Source organism: Oryx dammah, unplaced genomic scaffold (genome assembly GCF_014754425.2).
Source record: "Oryx dammah isolate SB20612 unplaced genomic scaffold, SCBI_Odam_1.1 HiC_scaffold_20, whole genome shotgun sequence".
In the NCBI taxonomy this organism is placed as follows: Eukaryota; Metazoa; Chordata; class Mammalia; order Artiodactyla; family Bovidae; genus Oryx; species Oryx dammah.
In genome coordinates, this window is record NW_024070204.1 from 54,241,613 (window position 1) to 54,266,559 (window position 24,947).

Genomic DNA, 24,947 nt, shown 5'->3' on the forward strand with positions numbered 1-24,947 from the left:
AGAATATGAAAACCCCATAAATTATATCTCCGTACATACTGAAGTAAATATAGATAAATTGGTATGATATCTGGGATTTACTTCAAATTGGTGGTGGGAGGAATGGCAGTAGAATTGGCCATTTGGTAGAATTAATGGAACTGAATGAATGGTGTCTGTGTGTCTGTAATTTTCTTAATGGCTTCCCTGGTGACTCAGTGGTAGAGAATCCACCTGCCAGTGCAGGAGAGATGGCTTCCTGATCTGCTATGATCCACTGGATACGGAAATGGCTACCCACTCCAGTATTCTTGTCTGGAAAATTCCATGGACAGGGGAGCCTGGCATGCTATGGTCCATGGGGTCACAAAGAGTTGGACATGATTTAGCAACTGAACAATAACAAATTTTCATAATAGATTTAAATTTTTTAAATAAAAACTTAAAACAAATGCCCCCTTAAACCTAATCTTTCTTTTTAGTTTCAGATCCAACTTCCAAATATTACCATATGGATTTCCTCTGATATTTCTAATTAAATTGGTCAGAAATGGAATCCATTGCCTTTATCTCCAGATTCCTGGTAGCTTCCTTGGTGGTTCAGACGGTAAAGACTCTGCCTGCAATGAGGGAGGCCCAGGTTCAATGCCTGGGTCAGGAAGATTCTCCTGGAGAAGGCAATGGTAACCCACTCCAGTATTCTTACCTGGAGAATTCCATGGACAAGAGGAGCCTGGTGGGCTACAGTCTGGGGTCACAAAGAGTTGGACATGACTGAGTGACTAATACTTCACTAAATTGGTTGATGGAAGCGCCATACACCTGGTTTTCCAAGATAGAAACTTCGGACATTGCCAACTTCCCTAATCCCTTGAAGGTTTTTGCTCCTGTTACTCTCTCCTCTGCTCTTCCTATCATAGTATTTGGTCATTGCATCATTCGTGTATAGATGATCTTTCTAGTACCTCGCCTCTTGGTTCTTTGAGCTTGTTTCCTCCTTCCCTCCCATCTCTTCGGTTCCCCTCCGTTCCTTTTAGTGATCTTGCCCTTCACCTTAGCTCATCACATTCCTGGCATCTCCATAATCTCAGTTTCAGACATCCCAGTTTTCAGTTACCTTTGTCTTTCCAGCATATTCCCTCTCATATCCTGACTCAACTGTCTTTTGACCCTGCCAACATGTATAATCCTACTACTTTTTTATTGTTCCTATCTTTCCTTCATGTCCTCACTTAACTTTCTTACGAACACTCCCTTATATGTGTAACTTAAACCCCCTTGTCCCCTCTTTTGATTAGCAGAACCTCAAATCATTCCCTTATATATGCTTTAAACCTCCTTCCCCTTCTAGATTGTTTGAAAATGACTGGAGGGGAAAAAAATCACAATTATGCTAACTGGTCACAATTTAAATTCATGATTCCCTTTGAATAAGCAATCATATCTCTAGTCCATTCATTCTTTCCTAGCTGATTTGTCATAAAATCCTTAGTATTTATTTATTTACCCACACTCGGAACAGATGACTTCGCTTGCCATTTCAGCACTGAGAAACACAAGCAATCAGGAAAGAACTTTTACAAACCTACCATCTACCCAAGTACTGGGACCTGCACCTGTAAATCTTCCTTCCTTCCTTTGCCATGGATAAACTCTTTCCTGCGCTTGTGCACTAGATCCTATCTCCATTTACTTGCCCAAAATTACTACTTTATCAGTTCTTTGTGCTGTATCATCAATATTTTCTTTTGTACTGAGTTATTTCCATCAACATATTGGACTGTTATTTTTCTCATCTGAAAAAATGGTAACTCTTAATCCCACTTTCACATTCAGGCATTGCTTTTATTTTACTTGATCTGTTAACAGCATTTGACACTGTTGACTCATTCTCTCATCGTTGAAATACCTTCTTAACTTGACTTTTAGGACTTTATTCTTTGGATTTTTATTTCTCAAACTCCCTGAGGCTGGAAAATCCAGCCAGGATTAAGGTGCTGGCCGATTGGATTCCTGGTAAGGGTCTTCTTCCTGTCTTGCCAGTGGCCGTCTTTTCACTGTGTCCTCATATGGTGGCGAGGGAATGTCTCCCTTTAACCCTTTGCAAAACCACACATCCTCCTAATATGAGGACCCTGCCCTTGGACTTCATCTAACCCTAATTACCTTCCAAAGACACCATCTCCAAATACCATCTCACTGGGATTTAGAACTTCAACATGTGAATTTGAAGGTGGGGCATGGGGAACACAATTCAGTCCCACTGTTTAAAACCGCAGCAAGACAGTGTTGCACCAAGGAACACTTTTTTGTATAGTGGTTAAGAATGTGACTTTTAAAATTAAACTGGTTCATTTTCAGTGATGAGTAATTTAATAAAGGCTTGGCATTTTCAATTAAGCTTTCTATTATATCTGTAGCAGTTTTTAATGTTTAAGTTAGATACCATTATTTGTCTTGGAGAGGTATTTCCCACATTCTCTTCTAGTGTTAGCACATATTGCTGTTTCTAGAGCCAGTAGCGAGTTTCTCTTAGTGTTATAAGAATCGTGTAAGATTTGCCTCCTAGTGGAATATTCAGATTGTTTAGCCTCTTTTTATCTGTGAGAGGTTTGGTGGTATTTTTGTTTTGGGGTTTTTGGCAAGGTGACAGGTGTTTTTTTGTTTGTTTGTTTGTTTTAAAGATTGTAAAGTTACCAGTCTGCTTGAGTCCGCTTGGTGTTCACGTTAGCACATCTGCAAAGCACTTATTGCACTCCATCACCTGAATTCAGACCTTAAATTCCCTAATGAAAGTTAGGAGTGTAGGTGAAAACTATAGGGATGGTCAAACATTTTATAATGTTTTCAGCAGCTTTCTTAGTTATGTTTAAATCTGTTAATAAATACATGTACAAATCTACATTGCCTGGGTTACTGCTTTTGAAAACTGTTGAAAAACATCCCAGAAATCCCTAGCTCTTGTTAGAATGTAGTTAAGCATGAGAGAAGATGATGTGTATATGTAGATACAAAAAGTTCACAGACTAATGTAGCTATATTGGCACGGAATTCCCTTTTGAGTAAATCGGAATTTAAGCCAGGGAGCAATTAGGTAGCACTGCTCAATATATGCAACAGATATCTGTGAAAGTCGTTCTTCACAGCTTTGGATTAGTGCTTACTTAGGGAGCACATATCCTAAAAAATTTTGAACTGTCAGAAACATGTTATTTTAACACTGCCACTTTTAAAACTTCACAAATCTTTTATTGTTATAAACAAATGAAGAATGATGTATTTTGGATATTCTGTCACCCATGCGAATGACCTTTAATTAAAATGTGTTGAGATTTATTTGGTTATTCAACATTAGTTAATATACTCTATGCCTTTATTTAATGCAGTTTTCCAGGGTTTGTTTGTTTAAATTTCCACTAGTAGCATCATAATCAGGTAACTTATCATGATTTTAGAAGTTCAGTTTTTATGTTTTCTTTATTAATGGTTTTGGACACTTTTTTAACCCTCTCTTCCCCCCCCCCCCCAAATATGCAGCGTAATGTTAGAAAACAGCAGTGATTTAATACTATTTAATGGGATCATGGCCCCTTTGTGACATTTTTATTATTATCCTTATGGATAAAAATGGATGGAAATTTCTTAAAAATCTGCACAGTGGGCTCTTCTAAATGATAATTTTACCCAAATTGTTAGTGTGCAGTGTGTTTCAAGCATTTCCATAAAAACCCAACAAGATTTGAAGTTCTCCATCAGCCCAGAGAACCTGAGCAGTGTTGAATTTTCACATGCCTTTTCAAAAACAATGGACAGATGAGGTAAGATGTGCAAGTTTTGTAGTTTGTTTTCAATATAAATGAGGTTTGTCCCATTTTTAAGTTGTATTTTCTTTATGAAATTTCTTAGCTGTACCATTCCCACTTTTCAAAGCTACAGCTTTGGGTAACACAAATTTTGTTGGGTAAACACAATTTTGTATTTAAAATTGTGTCAGAATTCCAGCTTTGTGTTTAAAGTCTAAGAAAGGAAATGCTAGAACTTTTGAATTTAGTTATAAACAGTAACATCTTAAATGTGATAAACCACAGCAAAAAGGTCTCTCTGTTTGGCAAAGTCACATTCCCCAGGGATTCACTAAACAGCAACAGCACTGTTAGCAGCGTCAGCTGAGGCTTTGTTTGTGCCCTTCTCTAATGGCTCCTTGTTCCCCCAAAGCTGTTGAAGAAGGTGTGATGCTTACATCGTCCTCATTAAGGATTCTTTTCATCACTGCTTAGATTAGCTTATGAAACCTAGATATCAGAGTTTGGGAGTTAGACTTCTACTGGATCTGCTATAATGATCCCTGAAAAATCACCAGGTTTTTTTTTTCTGTCCTCATTTATTGGCATCTAGGAACAGATTGACATCTACTGTTGGAGAGAATATAAATAATTTATCAATAGCTTTGCAGTAGCTAGCAAGATAAAAAATGATGTATGGATACATTTGCATTTAACATTTTTCTAAATACTGCTCATAGTAACATCCTTTGATCGTCAAATCTAGTCTTTCTATTTTAAAGCAGCACTTTGCAAATCTCCGTTTTTCCCAGTTTTTTCCCACTGAAATATCATCATGTTCCTGAAGGAGCATCCTTTTAATAAGTTGAAGAAAGGAATTGTATGTTTTAAAAGACAGCTTTAAAACAAACCTCCTTAGATAACAAAAGTTAATTAACATAACATGTTTTGCTATGATTCTACTTGAAAAGATGCACTCAGATTTGCATTCTACACTGGCACTGATTCTTCTAGCTAAACATACAGGTGATTTCTATTACTGGAATCAATATTTTGTACAAAATTTAGAAATAATAAGAAACCTAAAAAAAAAAAAAAGAAACCTATTTAAGACAGATTTTAATCACATGATACGAGACTTCAAATGTTTTGAATTTAATGTGTTTTAAGAAAATTTATCAGGATTCTCTTCTGGTAGGAACTGACTTGGAAGAAAGTGCTTCTTTCACATATTTATTTACCAACTACTTTGAATTGAGTAAGCATATGCATTTTACTCATCGTTTGGAAACAATATTATGCCCAGCACTTGTTATGAATGTGTGATTTTATGATTCAGAGCAATATTTAATTTTTTGTTTTTCCTGGTATGGATATTTATACTTTAGTCCCTGCTTGCAGAGAGTAGAAATAGTTTCTATTACCATTTTTTGAAAAGTCAGTGTTAAAAAAAGAGCCTTTCAAATTATGCAGTGGTGTTCTATTGAAAACTGAGGAGGTTACTAGATGTTTTACCAAGAATAGATATACTGGAGAACTATTTATTTAAAATTATTAGCATATAAGCTAGATTTGTTTTCCTTTCATTTTCACATGAATGATCAGTGACTACTAGTTTATCCAAAACTTGTGTAAAATGTTTTTAAAAATATTTTTAACTAATGATATTTATAAAGCATTGATTTTTGTCATGTTTTTAAATTTATCAAACTTTAAACAAAAAATAGATATTAACTTTTAAGGCTTTGTCGGTTGCCATTGTAAACTATCACCGTGCAAGTTTTATTTTTACTAATCATTTAGTTGTGTTATTCTTTCATGTTTCTGTTTTGAAATGTTTATTTGCATCTTACTACTTTAGAAATATGAAAAGGAAATTTCACATAAACAGCTCATGATGGACTGATAAAAATGATGTTTACTTGAAAGACTTGTTGCATGTATACTCATGTAATCAAACTCTAATTAGGGTAATTAGAAATAGAAAAAAAAAGCATGGAGTTTTTAATCCTAGGTATGTCAAAAAAAGCTGCAACTTTTTTTTTATTTTTAAAGCATGGGTTTGAATTGTCGCTTTTTCATAATTTTCCTTACGTTCTACCACTGTATTTTTTAATAATATATGTATATTTGTTAGCATTTTGAATATTCAGAAATTTACATGCTTGTAATATTTTATTAGTATTCTTGGATGTTTTATTTTAGCTCTTGCCCTCTACATTTGCAACCAAATTATATGCTAGACAAGGTTTATGCCAGCCTAATTGGTTGCTGGCATTTCTTAGCCTCACAGCTGCTGTGAATTCAGCTGTGAACTACATATAATAGGATCCTGTTTTCAAAGACCAAAAGGCAATTGTCAACATGTAAAACTTGTTTTGACAAATATATGAGGTTTTATGGCAAATTAAATAACACTAATAGCAACCTTAAGTAACCATCTTAATTTTAAAGATTAGAAAATCCTGAAATGGAGAATTCATATGTTATTTTTTCATCACTGGGTCAAAGGTGGCTTGAATTCAGGTGTTTGTTCTTCTGTTCACTTGCAGATTTTTTCTTTTTTAAAAAATTATTTGTCTTCATATTTACTAACAGATTTTTTAAGATTGAGAGCTGAAAGTTGAGGCTTAAAATGATGTAAAGATATTTCTTAACAGGAGCTAAACATAAAACTTTGAAATAAAAATTGCGAATTCAAAATATTTTCTATATTTACATTACTTGACTTAGTAAATATTATTTTTATAAATTATTCTGACATCTATATTTGGGGTGAAATTTACATTCCTCTTAGGTTTAACCATATGAAATTGTCATTTTTTAGGTTAAAAATATGGACTATTTTTTCCTTCTTATAGTTTGATAGTTCTTATATGATTTAATTATACTTAAAAATCTGTTAGTTCTCAATAGTAGAAACCAAGAAGATCTGTTTTTAAACAATACATTTATCTCCTACTGAGGTCAGTAATCTGTTTCTAAAAGTCAGATGTTTTGTGTAGAAAACGCTGCTTGGGAATCTATTTGCCTTTATTATAAATAGGAAAAAATTGTAGTGTTAATCATCAACTCAAACTAGGACTTCCCTCGTGGCCCAGTGGTTAAGTCTCTACACTTCCAATGCAGGGGACGCGGGTTCTGTCCCTGATTGCAGAAACTAAGATTCCATTTGCCACGCAGTGTCATTTTTAAAAAAAAGGGAACTGACATTATAAATCCACCTGCATATAAACATTTAACAAACAATAAATAAGGGTACCAAATCCATTCAGTTCAGTTGCTCAGTCGTGTCTGACTCTTTGCGACCCAAATCCATTACATATACAATAAAATCTTTTCTTCCTTTGTAATTGCTGTTTCCCTGTCCTTACTATTTCCTTTCAACATTTTCTTAAATGTTTGGGACCTCATTCAGCACTGGGCCAAACAAGGACTAAATAAATATAAAAGGCTGTGGGAAATACATTTAGGACAAGCACACCGTGTCAGAAAGTAGCTGACACTGAGTATCATGCTTGTGTTTTGTATCACTTTGATACTTGGTGTGCTTTTTTATTGTGATTCTGACCATCTATCAGTTATATTTGGAATGTAACTCAGAACATTTCTTTGCACATTCTTGTTTAAAATGCAAATTGAGTTTTGGCATGTACAAATATAAATCTTTTCCTATTTAAACACTGGCCAAAATATTTTAGATTGAGAAATAATTTTCTGAAGTTTGGGTGTTAAAAACCAAGAGGTGCTTTCATGGGAAAATGATTAGAAAGACATTTGCAGGATTTCCCTGTTTTTGTCAGAACTTTGCGACTATTTTTTTACTTCTCTATCAACAGATGACATTTTCTAACTGTAATTTATCTTTATAAAGGCTGAAAACTTTAAAATCTTTCTCTATATTATTAAGTTTTAAAAAGTAGTGTTTTGAAACTGTTAAGAGTTATTTATATAATAGTACTGATTTTAATATTATAGTCTGAACTTAATAGGTTTCAAATCTAACTTTCATTTTCTGTGAATATGAAATATGACTTAAAGATGGGTTGACACTTCTGGGCAAAATAGTAGAATAAAATTCATGTACTGGCATCCATATACCCCAGATATGAGAACATCTTTAAAAAGACATAGCTGAGCTCTAGAACAAGGTATCACCATGGATCAGAAATACTAAGGGATGAGTTAGGCTAAGCAGGTGGTGCTGGTGGTGGTGGTTTAGTCACTAAGTTGTCTCCAGCTCTTGTGACCCCATGGACTACATAAAGCCTGTCCGTGGGATTTCAGGCAAGGGTAGGTAGCTAAAGTTTGATCCTGAAGGATGATGGGGGACCAAAAACAAGAATCAGAGTTAGGTTCACTGTTTGAAGACAAAGATTTGTGACTCCTCTTTAAAGATGCTGATAAAAAAAAAAAATTCCTGGTGATTTGCTCCCCAGAGCTAGATTTAAAGGAAATTTTCCTCCAAGGGAGGCAGTCCAGTCTAATTGAGGTAGAAATACAAGGGTACTACTCAGCCACTGTGCACTGGCTAAATCAGACCAATTATTTGTGGCTTTATCTGTTCTGATTGGTGATGTATCTCACAGTAGGATTACTGAGAGTCAAAGAATCATAAAGAAAACTAGAAAATAGTTTGAACAATAACAAAAATACTACCTATGAAAAATTTTAAGATGCTGCTAAATCTTCTCTTGGAGAGAAATGTGTAGCTTTATTTGCTTATAAAGAAAAAAAAGATAAAGATGAATGAACTAAACATCCACCTTAAGAATTTAAGAAAAAATACCCAAAATAAGTTGAAAGTAATAAATAAGGACTAAAAACAAGTATTTAATAACATATAATAAAGGGGCTCAGCAAATAGAAGTGTTGTTCTTGGGAAAGATAAAATTGACAAATCTCAGATGATTTATCAAGGAAAAAGGTTGAGAAAAGTAGGAATAAAAAGTGATTATCATTACAGATGCCACAGACATTCAACATAATTATGAACAACTGTGTGCCCCAAATGTGGAACCGTAAGGATATAATTATCAAAACAATCAAGAATAGAAAACTACAGCAATCTTATATTAAGGAAATTGAATCTTCTCACGAAACGCTAAACCAAAGTGACTTTAACCAGTATCCACCAAACACTCAAGTTTCAAATACTTGTTTTATACAGAGTATTCCAGAATAAGGGTGGTATGAGAAGGAAAAACTTCTGGCCAGTGTTGCTGCTGCTGCTGCTAAGTCGCTTCAGCCATGTCCGACTCTAAGCTTGATAAATGATGTAAAACAAAATATTCAGTGCAATTCTAATCAGAATCTTAACAGGTGGGGTTTTTATCGCTAATTTATTTATCTTTGGAACTTGACAAACTGATTCTAAAATTTATACAGATCTGCAAAAGTTGTAAGAAGACCCAAAGAAACTTAAAGAACAATAAGAATATCTGGTAAAATAAGCTCTTACTTTACCAGATAGCAAGATTTATTGCAAAGCTATAAGACAATGTAGTTTTGATCCAGGAGTAAAGAAATAGACTTGTGTGAATGCTTGGAATTTGATGGGTAGTTTTGCAGATAAGTAGAAGGAAGGGCTTTTCAGGAAATAGCACTGGAGAAATTTGTTTTTCATGGGGGAAAAATGGAAATTGTGTTACTATACCCAGAAATCAAAATAACAGTGGATTATAGCCTTGAATATAAAAGGCTTTGTAAAACTTCATTTAAAAAAAAATTTTATTAGAGTATAGTTGATTTACAATGTTGCATTTGTTTCTGCTCTATTGCAAAGTGTATCTTTTTTATATATATATATTCTCTTTAGATTCTTTTCCCATATTGATCATTACAGAGTATTGAAAAGAATTCCATGTGAGTCCTATAAAACATTAGAAGAAAACATAAGAAACTTTCTTAATGACCTGAGTCTCAGGAAGAATTTTTTGACATAAAAAGCCATAATTGAGATATATATATATATATTTTTTTTTTTTACTACATTAAAATGAAAACTCATCTAGTTCATCAAAAGACACATTAAAAAAGTGAAAAGATAAGCCACGACGTTGGAGGAAGTGTTTGTTACCCATGTAACAGAAGATTATCACCAAGGAAATATATAGCGAATTTCTGTAGAGAAGTAGTTTAAAAAAAATTTTTTTAAACACATGAATGGCCTGAATGCCCAATGAACTCGAAATAGGCATAAGCTCATTAAGTTAGAGAAATTAGAACCACAGTGTGATATATTAAATCTGACAAATATTTTAAGTAATATTTTGAATATGAAGTAATTGGTAGTGGGATTACAAATCTTTACAGGTACAGCCACCATAAGAAACATCATAACACTAACTGGAAAAGCTGTAGCTGTTTTTACTGTGTATTTCTTCTCATTGTATGTTCAGAATACTTGTATATTTTTATCAGTACACCTATGTAGGAATGCCTGCAACACCAATCCTAACAGTAGAACCATAAAAACAGATGTCCATCAACAGAATAAATTTTGGCGTATTCATATATAGTGAAAATGAGTGGACATAAAGGGAGGCCTGGCATGCTGCGGTTCATGGGGTCGCGGAGAGTGGGACACGACTGAGCGACTGAACTGAACTGAGTGAACGGTGACATAAGTGAATCTTGGGGAAAAGTGTTATGCAAAAGAAAGTCTTAAAAGTCGTGTCCATTTATGTACAGTTTAAAAATAGGCCAACTTTAGGTTGTGTGTGTTAATGTTTATAAGTGAAAAAACTATAAAGAAAAGCCACAGTACGATTATCTCAGATATCAGAGTTCTGGTTACTTGAGTTGGAGGGGAAAGGGGGAGAAAGAAGGAGTTTCACTGGGTGGGGGGTGGAGTAGGGGGATGTGAGGTTTCAAAGGTTTTGATTCTTAACCTGGCTCATACACAGGTGTTGCTCTGTTAGGTGTTAAAGTGTAGATGTGAGTGTGAGCTTAAAGGTTACAAGCTGATGGGGAATTAGAGTCAAATGACAATTTAGGATAGAGTATAGGAATATTTTCAAACCAGAGAAATGGGATGATCCCATGGAGGGCCACATGGGAAGATTGTCACAGGTTCTAGAAAAGGTATTTCTAACCTTGATTTGTCTGTGAGCTTGTGATTCTGTATCTGTAGTTGTCTTACTATTAACAGCAGTGCATGACTGTTAAGAACATAGACTTAGGATAAATTACATCATTGTTCCACCACTTCGTAGCATCATTTTCCCAGTCATCCAGGCTCAAATTTTCCTATAATACTTACACATTATTTATCACTAAATCATGGTGATTTTTTCCCTTTGAAAAATCTCATATATCTGTCCCTCTTTTTATTATATAACACTTTTGTTTACAGATGATTACCATTTGACTTTTGAAGAAATCGTAAATTTTTATATAATAAAGTAAAATATTTGAGTATCTCAACTGAGCCTTATATCAAAGAGACAAAAATATCTTCAAAGGCATTTTGGGAATTCAGTCTTAGAAATTTTTTTTCAAGGATATTATTTGGTAATAGTAATAAAGCCCCCCATGCTGCATAGATGCTCCAGATATAGCTAGTTATCTAACCCACTGACAAAAAGCAAACACTCAAGACTTCATTGGTTCATTCAGATCCAGTCTTTTTATTCATTTCTTATTGCTAGAATTTCACATTCATTTCTTGTTGGTTGAGTAAACGGAACTGTGGTAGAGATAAACCAACATTTTCTCAATTCTACCTTACTAAATACCTAGAGTTTAGTCTTAACTGGTGGATCAGCTGCTTTTGACTCGAGAAGCTCTATACAGTCAGCAAAAACAAGACCAGGAACTGACTGTGACTCAGATCATGAACTTCATTGCAAAATTCAGACTTAAATTGAAGAAAGTAGAGAAGACCACTAGACCATTCAGTTATTACCTAAATCAAATCCCTTACGATTATACAGTGGAAGTAACAAATAGATTCAAGGATTAGATCTGATAGATAGAGAGAGTGCCTGAAGAACTGTGGATGGACGTTCGTAACATTGTGAGGCCATGATCAAAACCATCCCCCCCAAAAAGTAATGCAAAAAGGCAAAATGGTTGTCTAAGGAGGCCTTACAAATAACTGAGAAAAGAAGAGAAGCTAAAGGCAAAGGAGAAAAGGAAAGATAGACCCATTTGAATGCAGAGTTCCAAAGAATAACAAAAGGGATAAGAAAGCCTTCCTAAGTGATCAATGCAAAGAAACAGAGGAAAACAATAGAATGGGAGAGACTAGAGATCTCTTCAAGAAAATTAGAGATACCAAGGAACATTTCATGTGGATGAGTACAATAAAGGACAGAAACAGCATGGACCTAACAGAAGTAGAAGATATTAAGAAGAGGTGGCAAGAATACACAGAACTATACAAAAAAATCTTCACAAGCCAGATAATCACAATGGTGTGATCACTCACCTAGAGCCAGACATTCTGGAATGTGAAGTCAAGTGGGCCTTAGAAAGTATCACTACGAGCAAAGCTAGTGAAGGTGATGGAATTCAAGCTGAGCTTTTTCAAATCTTAAAAGATAATGCTGTTAAAGTACTGCACTCAATGTGCCAGCAAATTTGGAAAACTCAGCAGTTGGCGGAATGACTGTTTTCAGGTCAGTTTTCATTCCAATCCCAAAGAAAGACAATGCCAAAGAATGTTCAAACTACCACCCAATTACACTCATTTCACACACTAGTAAAGTAATGCTCAAAATTCTCCAAGCCAGGCTTCAGCAGTACAGGAACTGAGAACTTCCATATTTTCAAGCTGGATTTAGAAAAGGCAGGGGAACCAGAGATCAAATTGCCAATATCTGTTGGATCATTGAAAAAGCAAGAGAGTTCCAGAAAAATATCTGCTTCATTGACTATGTCAAAGCCTTTGACTGTGTGGATCACAATAAACTGTGGAAAATTCTGAAAGAGATGGGACCATCTGACCTTCCTCCTGAGAAATCTGTATGCAGGTCAAGAAGCAACAGTGAGAAGTGGACATGGAACAACAGACTGGTTCCAAATAGGGAAAGGAGTATGTCAAGGCTGTATATTGTCACCCTGCTTATTTAACTTAAATGCAGAGTGCATCATATGAAATGCTGGACTGGATGAAGCATAAGCTGGAATCAAGATTGCCGGGAGAAATATCAGTTACCTCAGATATGCAGATAACACCACCCTTATGGCAGAAAGCGAAGAAGAACTTAAAGAGCCTCTTGATGAAAGTGAAAAGGGGAGTGAAAAAGTTGGCTTAAAGCTGAACATTCAGAAAACTAAGATCATGGCATCTGGTCCCATCACTTCATGGCAAATAGATGGGGAAACAGTGGAAACAGTGAGAGACTTTTTTTCTTGGGCTCCAAAATCACTGCAGATGGTGACTGCCACCATGAAATTAAAAGATGCCTGCTACTTGGAAGAAAAGTTATTAAAAAGCAGAGACATTACTTTGCTAACAAATGTCTGTCTAGTCAGAGCTCTAGTTTTTCCAGTAGTCACGTATGGATGTGAGAGTTGAAGTATAAAGAAGCTGAGTGCTGAAGAATTGATGCTTTTGAACTGTGGTGTTGGAGAAGACTCTTGAGAGTCCTTTGGACTGCAAGGAGATCCAACCAGTCCACTCTAAAGGAAATGTCCTGAATGTTCATTGGAAGGACTGATGCTGAAGCTGAAACTCCAATACTTGGCCCACCTGATGCGAAGAACTGACTCACTAGAAATGACCCTGATGCTGGGAAAGATTGAAGGTGGGAGAAGGGGATGACAGAGGATGAGATGGTTGGATGGCATCACTGACTCAATGGACATGAATGAGTTTGAGTAAACTCTAGGAGTTGGTGATGGTCAGGGACACCTGGCATGCTGCAGTCCATTTGGTTGCAAAGAGTCAGACACAACTGAGCTGAACTGAACAGGAAGATTCCACATGCCAAGGGGCTACTAAGCCCAGGAGCTGCAACTGTTGAGCCTGCATGCCTAGAGCCCATGCTCTTCGACGACAAGAGAAGCCACCCCAACAAGAAGCGACCACAACTAGAGAGTAGCTTTCTCTTACCACAGCTAGAGAAAAGCCCGTGTAGCAGCCAAGACCCAGTGCCGCACCCCTCAAAAAAGAATGGTGATGTTGGTCTTGCCTTTTGAAGCATTCACATGTTCTCCTCTATTCTCATTAGTGTGATAATTCTGTTGGGAATTACTTGGAGATCCCTATCTGTACTGCTCTTCAACAACCTCAAGCACAGCCTCTCCGTTTCCTGCTGGATGTTATTCTTATGGAAGTTCAGTGCTCAGATACATCTTTTTTGGGGTCCTTTCCTATTGAAGAAATTGTTATCCATGTGTTATGATGACCTTTATATCAATAGTCTTCTTGGCCCTACTAGTTGGAGGCTGCTAAAGGTGATGGGTGGGGGAAGAGTGGCTGCTGGGTCTCAGCCTCCTGCTCGTGTTATAGAGATGGTGATAAATTCGGGGCTTGATGGAAGCCGTGGTAGCTCCTCTTAGGGGAACTTCTGGTTCAGGGAGTACATTTAGCTGATAGCCTCAGCTATTAATATCTTTAAGGCTCCTTAGCTTTTGAGCTGAGGCCTTTACGTCCTGGGAAACCTCCATCTAGTGACTGGGCATGGCGTGAGTACTAGAGCATTTCCATTTTGGCCCTCTGTGGGACTCCTTTAATGGTCAGTCTTTGCTCTGGAGCTCCCTGAAGGGCTGGCCAAGACTGTCAGATCTGCCTCATGATCTGAGACTTTCTTTGCTCAATCCTGCTTTATGACCCCTTTCTTTTACAGGTTGCAGATAATGCATCACAGTCTGAAAGTTTTCCATGACCAGTCCTGTTTCCTTCTCCTTTTATCTTTTACAGTAAACCTTTTGTTCTCATAACTATCTCAACATCTGCTTCCCAGAGGACCCCACTGGCATATACTATTTGTACTGGTTATTTACCTAATTTCTGTCCAAATCAAATTTCAGTGAGTGTTATCTAATTTCCCTAAAAAGCCTCTCCCTTGAATCCTCTCAGTATTTTCCAGTTCATCATTTCCCTCCACTCCCAAGACTTGCTTTCCTAATGTCCACTTAATCTGAATAAATGACACCACTATTTATTCAGTTGCTTTTACTTTTGTCTTCACATTTTAGTCCTTGACCCATTTAGAATTTTTTGAAGGGAGGGAAAATAACTGTGAGACAGAGATCAGTCAGTAAAACTGGAGAATTACGGTAGTCAGGGATGAATGAGGTCACAGAGGTGGGGAGGGGTCAGATCCTATAGGGCTTTGTTTCAGGACATTTAAGGCCATTGGAAGCACTTTGGCTTTTACTCTGTGTGAGATGGGAGCCACTGGAAGGTCTTGAGCAAAGGAATAATCTGACTTGGTTTTTACCAGGAATGTTTAGACTGTTCTATAAAGAATAGGCAGTAGAAGAGAGAGAGTAGTTGGGAGACAATTGCTGTAATCCAAGATTAAGGCCTTGGTGACTTATACCAAGGTGATTGCAGTGGAATTGGTAAGAAATGATACTATCTGGGGTAAAACTCAGGCCAACATCATTTTATTAAAAAAAAAAAAAAACTCTAGGAGTTTCTGGGTATACAGTAAGCGTTGAGGATCTGTGCTACAGTTTATAAATGTTTCCAGGGGTATTTGGAATTTAAGCCACACAGGCATCTTCCTCGTCAGCTTAGTTTTAGGAGAGTAGAGAAACACAGTGATAATAGCAAGTGTTTTTGCATGTGACTGAGGTTCAAATATGTGCCAACTAATAGCTGTGTGACTGTGAGCCTCAGTATCTTCATTTTAAAGAAAGAAATCTCTACTTTATAGGTATGTTTGTAATGTTAAATGAACCAGTGTAGATTTTAAATGAGCCAATCTTTGATGTATATGTGCTCACAAAGTAGTAGCTTAAAAGTCTAACCTATCATATTGGTAAAAATATTTTAAATTGATAATGCTCAGTGTTGATGAGGATATAGAATAGGCCCCATCGTTGGTGGGAATATAAATAGAGACCAATTTTCAAATAAGTATCAAAATTTCAGTTTCCTTAACCCAGTGTGCTTCTAGAAATTTAGAAATCTAGAATGAAAACATTCATACTATGTACTTATACTCAGTGCAACATGTTTTAATGGCAAACAATTGGAAACAGTTTAAGTTCTTCTTAGTAAAAGAATAAATTATGATGTTTTCCTTTTATAGAATGCTTATGAAGTTGTTAAAATTAATATTGATCCATAATGCTGTCGTGGAAAGATTCCAGTATATATTTTAGTTTTTTAAAAAGCACCAATATATTGCTCACAGTATATACTTAAATCTTCAATATTTGAAATTTTAACAAGATTATATTATTCACTTAATTTTTATATGAGTCCACATATAAAATAACTGGACTTTTTGGACTCAGATTCCTTTTCCTAATAATTTCTAAACAATTTGATCAATTGTACAGGGAATGATAGTGAAATTTAAGTTAAAAGTATTTTGTATCTATATAGTATTAAAAATTGCTTCATGAATTTTTGTTATGTGTTCTTCAGGATCATTGTTGGCTCACAGTAAGGACACTTTAATGATTTGAACTGTTGTAACAGTATAAAATTTCAGGCATTCCATGCCACGTGTAACCATTTATCACATATGCTGAAAATAAAACTTTCAGTCTAATCCAATTTCTTGAGTTCTTGGTCTTGACAAGTGGCAAATTCATTTATGGTTCCATAGACAAAGTTCATTCCCCAATCCCAAGAATCTGTGCAAATCCCTCGTATCATAGTCTTTTAAACTTGTAAATTATAAAATTATTTTTGACAGTGTTTAGGGATACCATAATTTGTAGCATTTTAAAAGTGTATATTTTATTCCCACTTAGGCCGAATACATCAAGCAATGGTAACATCTTTAAATGAAGATAACGAAAGTGTAACTGTTGAGTGGATAGAAAATGGAGATACAAAAGGCAAAGAGGTATGTTCATTAGGTTAAATTTTATTTCTAGTCTTAAAATCAAGATTCCGAATATGAAACAAAACAGAAACTGTATAGTTTAAGATAGTGCATATATCTGCTATCATTCTTTGAAAAACTTTCAAAGTGATTAAAAAATTTCACTCAAAGAAAGGTAAATACCTCCTGCATATCTCATGTAATTAGACATATAATCAGACCACAAAGTACTACTTTAAGAGAGAGTCTTTTAAATAAATATATGTTGGTTGTAATTCTAGGTAAATTAATTTTTAAGGTAATATTATTAATTAGACTGAAATTGTTTAACATTTATCCTTTATGTGTAGATGTATTTGAAAATGAAAGATTGTCTAAATTCACTCTGAAAATATATGCATTTTTAAAAACAGATTGACCTGGAGAGCATTTTTTCACTTAACCCTGACCTTGTACCAGACGAAGAAATTGAGCCCAGTCCAGAGACACCCCCACCTCCAACATCCTCAGCCAAAGTAAACAAAATTGTAAAGGTTAGTGATACAAATTCAGAGCAGGGTGTGTGTGTGTATTCTTGTTTGAAATGGGACTGTGAAGAGTATGTATTTGTTTGCTTTTAGAAAAACCTTAATTCTTTCTGCCATCTACATGTATATATACACACACATGCTTTAAAGGATTGAAAAATTATCTAATTCACAATTCTAGATCCTAGAAATTTCATGACTGGTTAGGATTTTTCCTAAGACTAGTAGTTTATTAGAAGACATTGGTCAAAATCTTTCCTTGTTAGTATTTGTTGAGTGAGTACATATGACTTTGATAAAGAAAAGATTAGTTTCTTTTTCATAATAAATTCCCATTTTAGTAGTCTTTTCAGACAGTAATTCTGCTGTTTAGATTTATTTTTTAAAATGAGATGACAGTTTAACTATTTCTGTATTATCTGTGAAGATAAATTTTATTTTTATTTATTTTTTTTTTTTATATTTTATTTTTTTTTAATTTATTTATTTATTTTTAATTTTTACTTTACAATTCTGTATTGGTTTTGGCATAGATTGACATGTAAAGCCATGCTATGCCCCTCCTAACAGTTAAAAATGTATGTGATTTTTAAATTATTTTAAAGTAATTCCTCTTCTCTATTGAAATATCTCAATGCTAAAACTTTGTATCAAAATACAACTTTTAAAAAATCAGATAGTCCCTGACAGTTGTTAAATCTGCAATTCTTTGTGTTCAAAAATTTTTACTACATTGTTGATTTTATCTTATACAAAGATTAATAAGATTTTAGCCCTGTAGGAGCTCACTGTCTTACATGGAAGACATTCATAGGCACCCACATATGATAGAAACTCAACAATATCAGCAAAATTCTGATATCAACCATACTCTGCTTTTATGAACATAAGACATTTTCGATTCATATAATTTCAGCATATTGAGAATCACTGCTTAGAGATCCCCCTTAGAATTACTCCCTGGACTGTTATTCATATTTGGCTTCACAGCGTTGAAGGGTCTTCATAGTTTATCTTTCTTGATATGTCCTTAGCAACCTTTGCTGTATATTAGAATCACCTGGAAATTTTTCAGAATACACTGATTCCTAACCCCACTCCTAGAGATTCAGTTTTATTTAATCTAAAGAATGGCCCTAGCATCAATATTCTTTTAATAGTAGCCATCTGATTTGATGTGCAGTTAGCATTGAAACTCACGGCATTATTTGGTATCTTTATTTTAGATGAATAAAGTAAAGTCTTGGTAAATAAATAATAGTACCAAAGACTTGCAAGTCTAATGAAACCTTTTAGTGAAAACCAACAGTGTATTTCATAGTATTTTGATGGTTCAGTTTAACAGTGAGCTGTACATTGCCTAAAAATTCTGTTTTGTTACTTACCCCTGATATCCAAAGGTGAAATTTTGTCAGGATAGCATGATGATTAAAAAACACACACTTTAATGAAATTATTTAATCTGTTTTTGCTTCAGTTTCCTCATCTGTGAATCCAGAATAGCAATAATAGTGACTTCATAGGGTTGTTGTGAAGATTAAATGAATTAATACATAGGAAGCCCTTACAACAATACCTGGCTCATTTTAATTCCTGTCTGTTTTGGGACAGTGGCAGGATATTTAAATAAACTTGAATATTGATGGCATTACTGGTAATTTATTATAAGATAATTTTATTTTTTCTCCATTTATTTTTTCCCTTTTTTCTGTTTAGTTTTGTATTATTGTATGTCTATCTATTTTTGTTTAATTAAAGGAAGCTGATTATGATAGATGTATATATGAGGAATAAAGAGAGAAAGTAAAATGAATGTTTTTCTTTATTATAGAATCGACGGACTGTTGCTTCTATTAAGAATGAGCCTCCTCCAAGAGATAATAGAGGTAAAATTTTATGTATTAATTTTGCCTATGGCCCTACCAAGGTAAATCAAAAGTAAACATTACCCCTGGTGGTGTTATTTATTTAAACTTTACATGGCTAATTTTTAAGATTGGTATCGTCTTGATTTCCCAAGACAATAATGTCAGTGATATCTAAAAAATGATTTGTAAAGGTATATGATAATTGTGAAACTCCATGTTATGTGCACTTTTGATTCATCTTATTTACTCAGTCATTTTTCAGATTTGAAGAGAGTATTATGAGAAAGAAAGGAATGGGGAAGTAGTCAATTGATTTAACAAGGGTAAATTTATCATTGACATTTTTACATAATTTTCTGGCTAACAGACTTTTTAAAAGTATCATCGGTAACTGACGACAAGTTGAATAGGGACTCTCATATGTTTTCAGCTGAGTGATATAAAGCACAGTTAATTCTTTTCTGCTCTTCAGAATGGTCCTTTCTAATAGTGATGTTTCCTTGTATGTACAGATGATGAGGCAGGACAGCCGTAGGTATTAGGGGAGATGTTCAAGGTAGAGGGAAAGCCCCACACTCTCAGCACTATTCTTTGAGTCTTGTGAAAATTTACATTTCTTTGTAAAATGTGATGTTTATATTTAACTCAGTATTGTTTTTTCCACTTTTGTAACATCCACAGTGGGAAATTCTCTGTTGAAGATTTGTGTATTTGAGGAGCAGAGTGGGTTTTAAAATACAAAGAGGGTTGAAATAACTTTTACATTGTTACTTTCTATATGTCTGAATTGTTTGAGTTTTTCGAAATGAGAGTGCATATAAAATCTGTATTTTGCCCACTTTTAAAAAAAATGATTATTTAAAATCAAGCTTGGCTTTGGTTTTTATATAAATTATTCAGATTGAGTTTTATAGCTACAATTGCATTGGTAAAACCTAAGTCTGTACATGTTATTTTGAATACCTTTTAGCTTGTCAGTGTATTGAACAGAATTGATTATTACATATATTTAAAAATCGTGTTTCTCTTTCAGTGGTTGGTTCTGCACGTGCACGGCCTAGTCAGCTTCCTGAACAGTCTTCCTCTGCACAACAGAATGGTAGTGTTTCAGATATATCTCCAGTTCAAGCTGCAAAAAAGGAATTTGGACCCCCTTGTATGTAAATCATGTATCAAGGATTCAGTCATTTAAGTCATACATGTAACTTCTCTTGGTCAACTTTGTAAGTCCCCAGATTGCAAGCTTAATTGCAGGTTTTACTTTTACCATTGTGGAAAATTTTTGCTGCTGTTAGTCTGTTAATTGGGTTTTTTAATGTATATTTCAGAAGAAAAAAATTTATAAATATAAAACTGTAACAATGTTTCAGTTGCTTTAAACTTAAAATTCTGGCCAGATGATCTTGACAGATGTTACAGAAGAAATATGCTCCTTTATCCTTATCAGTTCAAAGATCTTTGATTCTAAACCAAGAGATGACATGTGGCAGTACGTTAGAGTCACTTTTCATGACTCTTACTCGTATTTTGTCCTGTTCCTAGTTGTGTTAAAGCAGCTCATAAGTAAGTTCACATATTTGTCATGGGCATGTTTTGTCACTGTGTACCTTTTTTTGGGTGTATGTGGTAAAATTACATTGATACATAAAATTTTTCTGTATAAGTACAGTACTCTAAAAAGAAAACTATACTTCTACAGCTCATCTTTTTCTTCTAGCACGTAGAAAATCTAATTGTGTGAAAGAGGTAGAGAAATTGCAAGAAAAACGAGAAAAAAGGAGACTGCAACAGCAAGAACTTAGAGAAAAAAGAGCCCAGGTTTGTAATGAAAACATTTTGTTTATGCACCAACCAGATTTTACTCTGTCAGTGATGGTGATTGGCTTATGAAAAAATAAATCTTTTAAAGATTTCAATATAGTTCCTTAGATTGGCATTGAGGAATAATATAAACTCTTGAGAAAATAAGTTAACAGATTTTTTTTTTTACTACATAAATTTCTCGTTTAGTTGGTAGGTCTTAGTCCTGAGGCTTTTTCCATTTTGAATAGTAAGCCGTTGTGCTGCATAATTCTAATAGATTTATAACATCAAGAATAATAGGATTTTAACATCAAGAATAATAGGATTTTAGGTTTTTTAAAAGGACTAAAAATGCATTCTGAAAGTACCAGTTAAAGTGTATGGTTATACTATAAATGTTACTATTGTTTTTCCATGGTTAATAAATTGAACATATCATAATGAGAGAGTGGAAATTTGTTGTATGTTGATTTATGCTAGATGTTGAGAGTGTAGCTCTGTCATGCCCCTCTTCTCATGTTTCCTTTAGATGGTTAGCAAAATTTTACCAACAATGGAAAATTACGTGGAGGACTGGTCTTTTATCTCTCTACAAGTCTTCACATTTTGTACTGTTGTACAAATAATTCCTCCATTGTGCTTATATTGTAACTATTATAATTCTCAGAACTCGTTTCCTGTAATGAAATATCAGGATTGTTTCCTTATTTAGGAGTATGTTCAAGTGCCCTTAATCATAAAGATGTTGTGTTGTGGAATCAATATAATATTCAACCTGAATAAATCAGCTTATATCTGAAAGTGACCTGAGAATGACCAGTTGGGTTTTGAAATAAATGATGCTGATATCTACTGATACTTAGCACAGATGCCACCTAGTGTCTCCTGTGGGTACTTCATAATATTTTTATCTGTGAACTCTTTATAAAATTGTACTTCTCAATTGATATAGTTGGTGTTATTTCCCAAAACGTTAATTGAAAGTATGTTACATTAACAGTTTTGAAATTGAGTTGTACTCAAAGCAAATCTGCAATAAAATACATGGGGAAAAAAAACTGACTTAAAATATTTAATAATTTATACTCATGGCCTGGCTAGGAAAGGCTGTTAGCTATTGCTATTTGTATCTTAATCTGAATTTTCTCAGTTTTGAAGCAAAAAAGTAAATTGCTGTTAGCATTCAATAATTTGAATTTTAAAGATTTTAAAAATTGTCTTGGCTTCCAGTTCCTTTAAATCCTATATCCTGTTGATTTGGAACTGTTTTATACCATGCCTTAGGTTTTTTTTTTAGAGACTCAGTAAAAATAGGAAATGAACATAAGTGAATCCAGAGTTCTATTTTCCTGAAACACTGAATTAGGAATTGGAAATAAGAATCTGATTAAATGCATTTTTCTAAGAATTTCAGCTTTTCTAGAGTTCTTTTTTGATGTTTAGGATGAGTACTGTTTCTCTTGCTCAGTTTTCTAGGACAATTAAGGTATGTGTATAACATTTGAAATAAGACAAGGGTGGGTTTAATAAGCAATATTTGGCTTGGAGTTAACAGATTGCACGTAGATTAACAGAATTATGTTTTTAAAATAAAAGTAATTTCTGGGGAGTTACTCATCTTGAACTCTGAAACTATATCACATCTCTGGTTTGAGTTTGGGCTTGGCTATTACTAGTGACTTTTTTATTACTTTAATTTTAATTTTCAAACCATGTATAAATGCAACAAATGCTACTTTATTGTAATTATAATAAATGATGAATTCTCTGTCTTACAGGATGTTGATGCTACAAACCCAAATTATGAAATTATGTGTATGATCAGAGACTTTAGAGGCAGTTTGGATTACAGACCGTTAACCACAGCAGATCCTGTAAGATTCTTTGTAAATGATTGCTCTGGAACTTTTTATGTTGTGAATAAAAATATGTTTGATACCCCCTAAATTAATATTGTACTTAGATTTAGCTCTGTAACTTTTTCCTCTTTTTATGGGTGTTCCTTCTCCATATTTTAAGAAGAAAATCAAGAAACCATTGAGAATTCCCTGGTAATGCAATGGTTAGGACTCCAAGCTGAAGGCCTGGGTTCAATCCCTGGTCAGGAAGCAAAGATCCCACAAGCAACTCAGTGCAGCCAAAAAAAAAGAGAAACTACGTACATTTACCCATAATTCCCATAATTGCTATATTAGCCATGCTTCTCACAGAGATACCCATTTCACAGCAAAGCCTTCAAGTCCTTGGTGGTTGTTCGGTCGCTACATTGTGTCTGACTCTTTGCTACCCGATGGACTGCAGCACACCTGGCTTCCCTGTCCTCCACTATGTCCCGAAGTTTGCTCAAGTTTAAATAAAAAGTTAATTAGTAGTAAGTGGGAATGATGGTGGGATCAACAGCCCAAGCCAAGAGGAAATAACTTGGAATTGAGATAAATGATGGTCAGAAAGCAGATTGGGTCTTCTGACATCCTTGACTGTTGCTCTGCCCTAAGAAGGGCTTTGCTAAGCAACCATCACTTACACTTTCATCTCAATTCCAAGTTTATTTCCTCTTGGCTTGGGCTGTAGATCCCACCATCATTCCAACTTACTGCTAATTAATTTTTTATTTTAAAATAAATGTCATTTTGGCTTTTAACAGTAAGTAAGAATTATTGAGGAGTGCTGTAAACCAAAACTCTAGTGCTTAAAAAATGTCTTATTATGCATTCCTTTCCTATTAAAGAATGAGAATTTACTAGACAGGGAATACTTTTGTAATTTGTATTTGTGAAAAATAATACATCTGGCCTAGCATACATGGAATGTATTGGGTACACAAAATACATTTATGTTAGGCAGATGTGTTATATATGATTTAATAGTAGTTCATAACATCTGATCTTGTGTAGTTTAGTTCTTGTTGCCCCTCCATTGTTTAACTGACATCTGAGCTCAGACTTTACAGTAGTGTTTGCAGAACTTTTTCTGAAAAGGGCCTGATATTTTTGGCTTTGGGAACCATATTTTCTGTGTTACAACTTCTCAATTCTGACTTTGTACTATGAAAAGCAGCCATAGACAATACATAAATGAATGGGTATGGCTGTTTCAGTAAAACTTCACTAGTGACTTGGGTTAGGCTTTTAGGCCATACTTTGCAAATTTCTACTTTATATCAAATATCATTACAAGACAGATACTGGGATCATAAGGTTTATGAAAATATTTATGTCTAATTAATTGGCACATTATTAAATTGTCCAAGTTATTTTGCCTAATAATCTTCTGATAATCCTGTTTCTTGTCTACAGCTAGTTATCTTTGCCAACAACTTTCCCTCCAGTTCAGTCTGATAGGAAATTTTACTTTTGTTGTATACAGCCCATCTTGACATGAATAAGGTGGCTTCTTAATGTGAACCTGTTGCAATCAAGAGTAGTAGTGATGTCTGCAAAGTTATTTCCTAGACGTTTACCAAATGACAAAATCAGCAAGTTTCCATTATACTTTGAATTTTTTAAATAATTATGTCTGATGACTCTTAAAATTAGTGTATTACATATCCTATTTTTGCTGTGTATAAATTTCTAAAACCTTAGAAATACCGCATAATTAACTTTTCAGTGTTTCATAATTCACCAATAATAACTAGAAAACTTATTTCTAGATTGATGAACACAGGATATGTGTTTGTGTAAGAAAACGACCACTCAATAAAAAAGGTATGTTTGTTGAGTTCTAATCAAAAGTCAGTTTTTGTTCTGTTTGTGGTTTATTTTGATAGTAGCAGAAATCAAATTGATTTGGAAGAGTTAAATGTAAATCATTTGTATATAAACATTAGGCAGAGTTCTGTGGTTAGGGCTCTTGATGTGTTATTGCTGTAAGACTCTTTGCCTTTCTTGGCTTTACGGAAATCTTAGGTTTTTTTTTTTTAAACTTTGTTGTTGAAGTAGTCTATTTGAATGGCATATTTATGAGATATTTATATTTACAGGGTTATACTACTTTTATCTAAATTCTTACTACTTAAAATAATTT

The 24,947-nt window shown here is 34.3% G+C and overlaps 1 protein-coding gene across 4 annotated transcripts in view; it reads left to right on the forward strand.

Moving 5' to 3' along the window:
* KIF2A (kinesin family member 2A) overlaps positions 1-24,947 on the forward strand; it is a 67,104-nt gene that overhangs the window by 21,690 nt on the left and 20,467 nt on the right. For 2 of the 4 annotated variants that reach the window (XM_040262577.1, XM_040262579.1), the window contains exons 2-8: positions 16,650-16,744; positions 17,137-17,256; positions 19,082-19,136; positions 20,152-20,274; positions 20,836-20,936; positions 22,700-22,795; positions 24,574-24,628. In XM_040262577.1, coding sequence (XP_040118511.1) covers positions 16,650-16,744; positions 17,137-17,256; positions 19,082-19,136; positions 20,152-20,274; positions 20,836-20,936; positions 22,700-22,795; positions 24,574-24,628 — 645 coding nt within the window. The remainder of the gene's footprint in view (positions 1-16,649; positions 16,745-17,136; positions 17,257-19,081; positions 19,137-20,151; positions 20,275-20,835; positions 20,937-22,699; positions 22,796-24,573; positions 24,629-24,947) is intronic. The other 2 variants (XM_040262578.1, XM_040262580.1) reach the window with 1 other exon arrangement.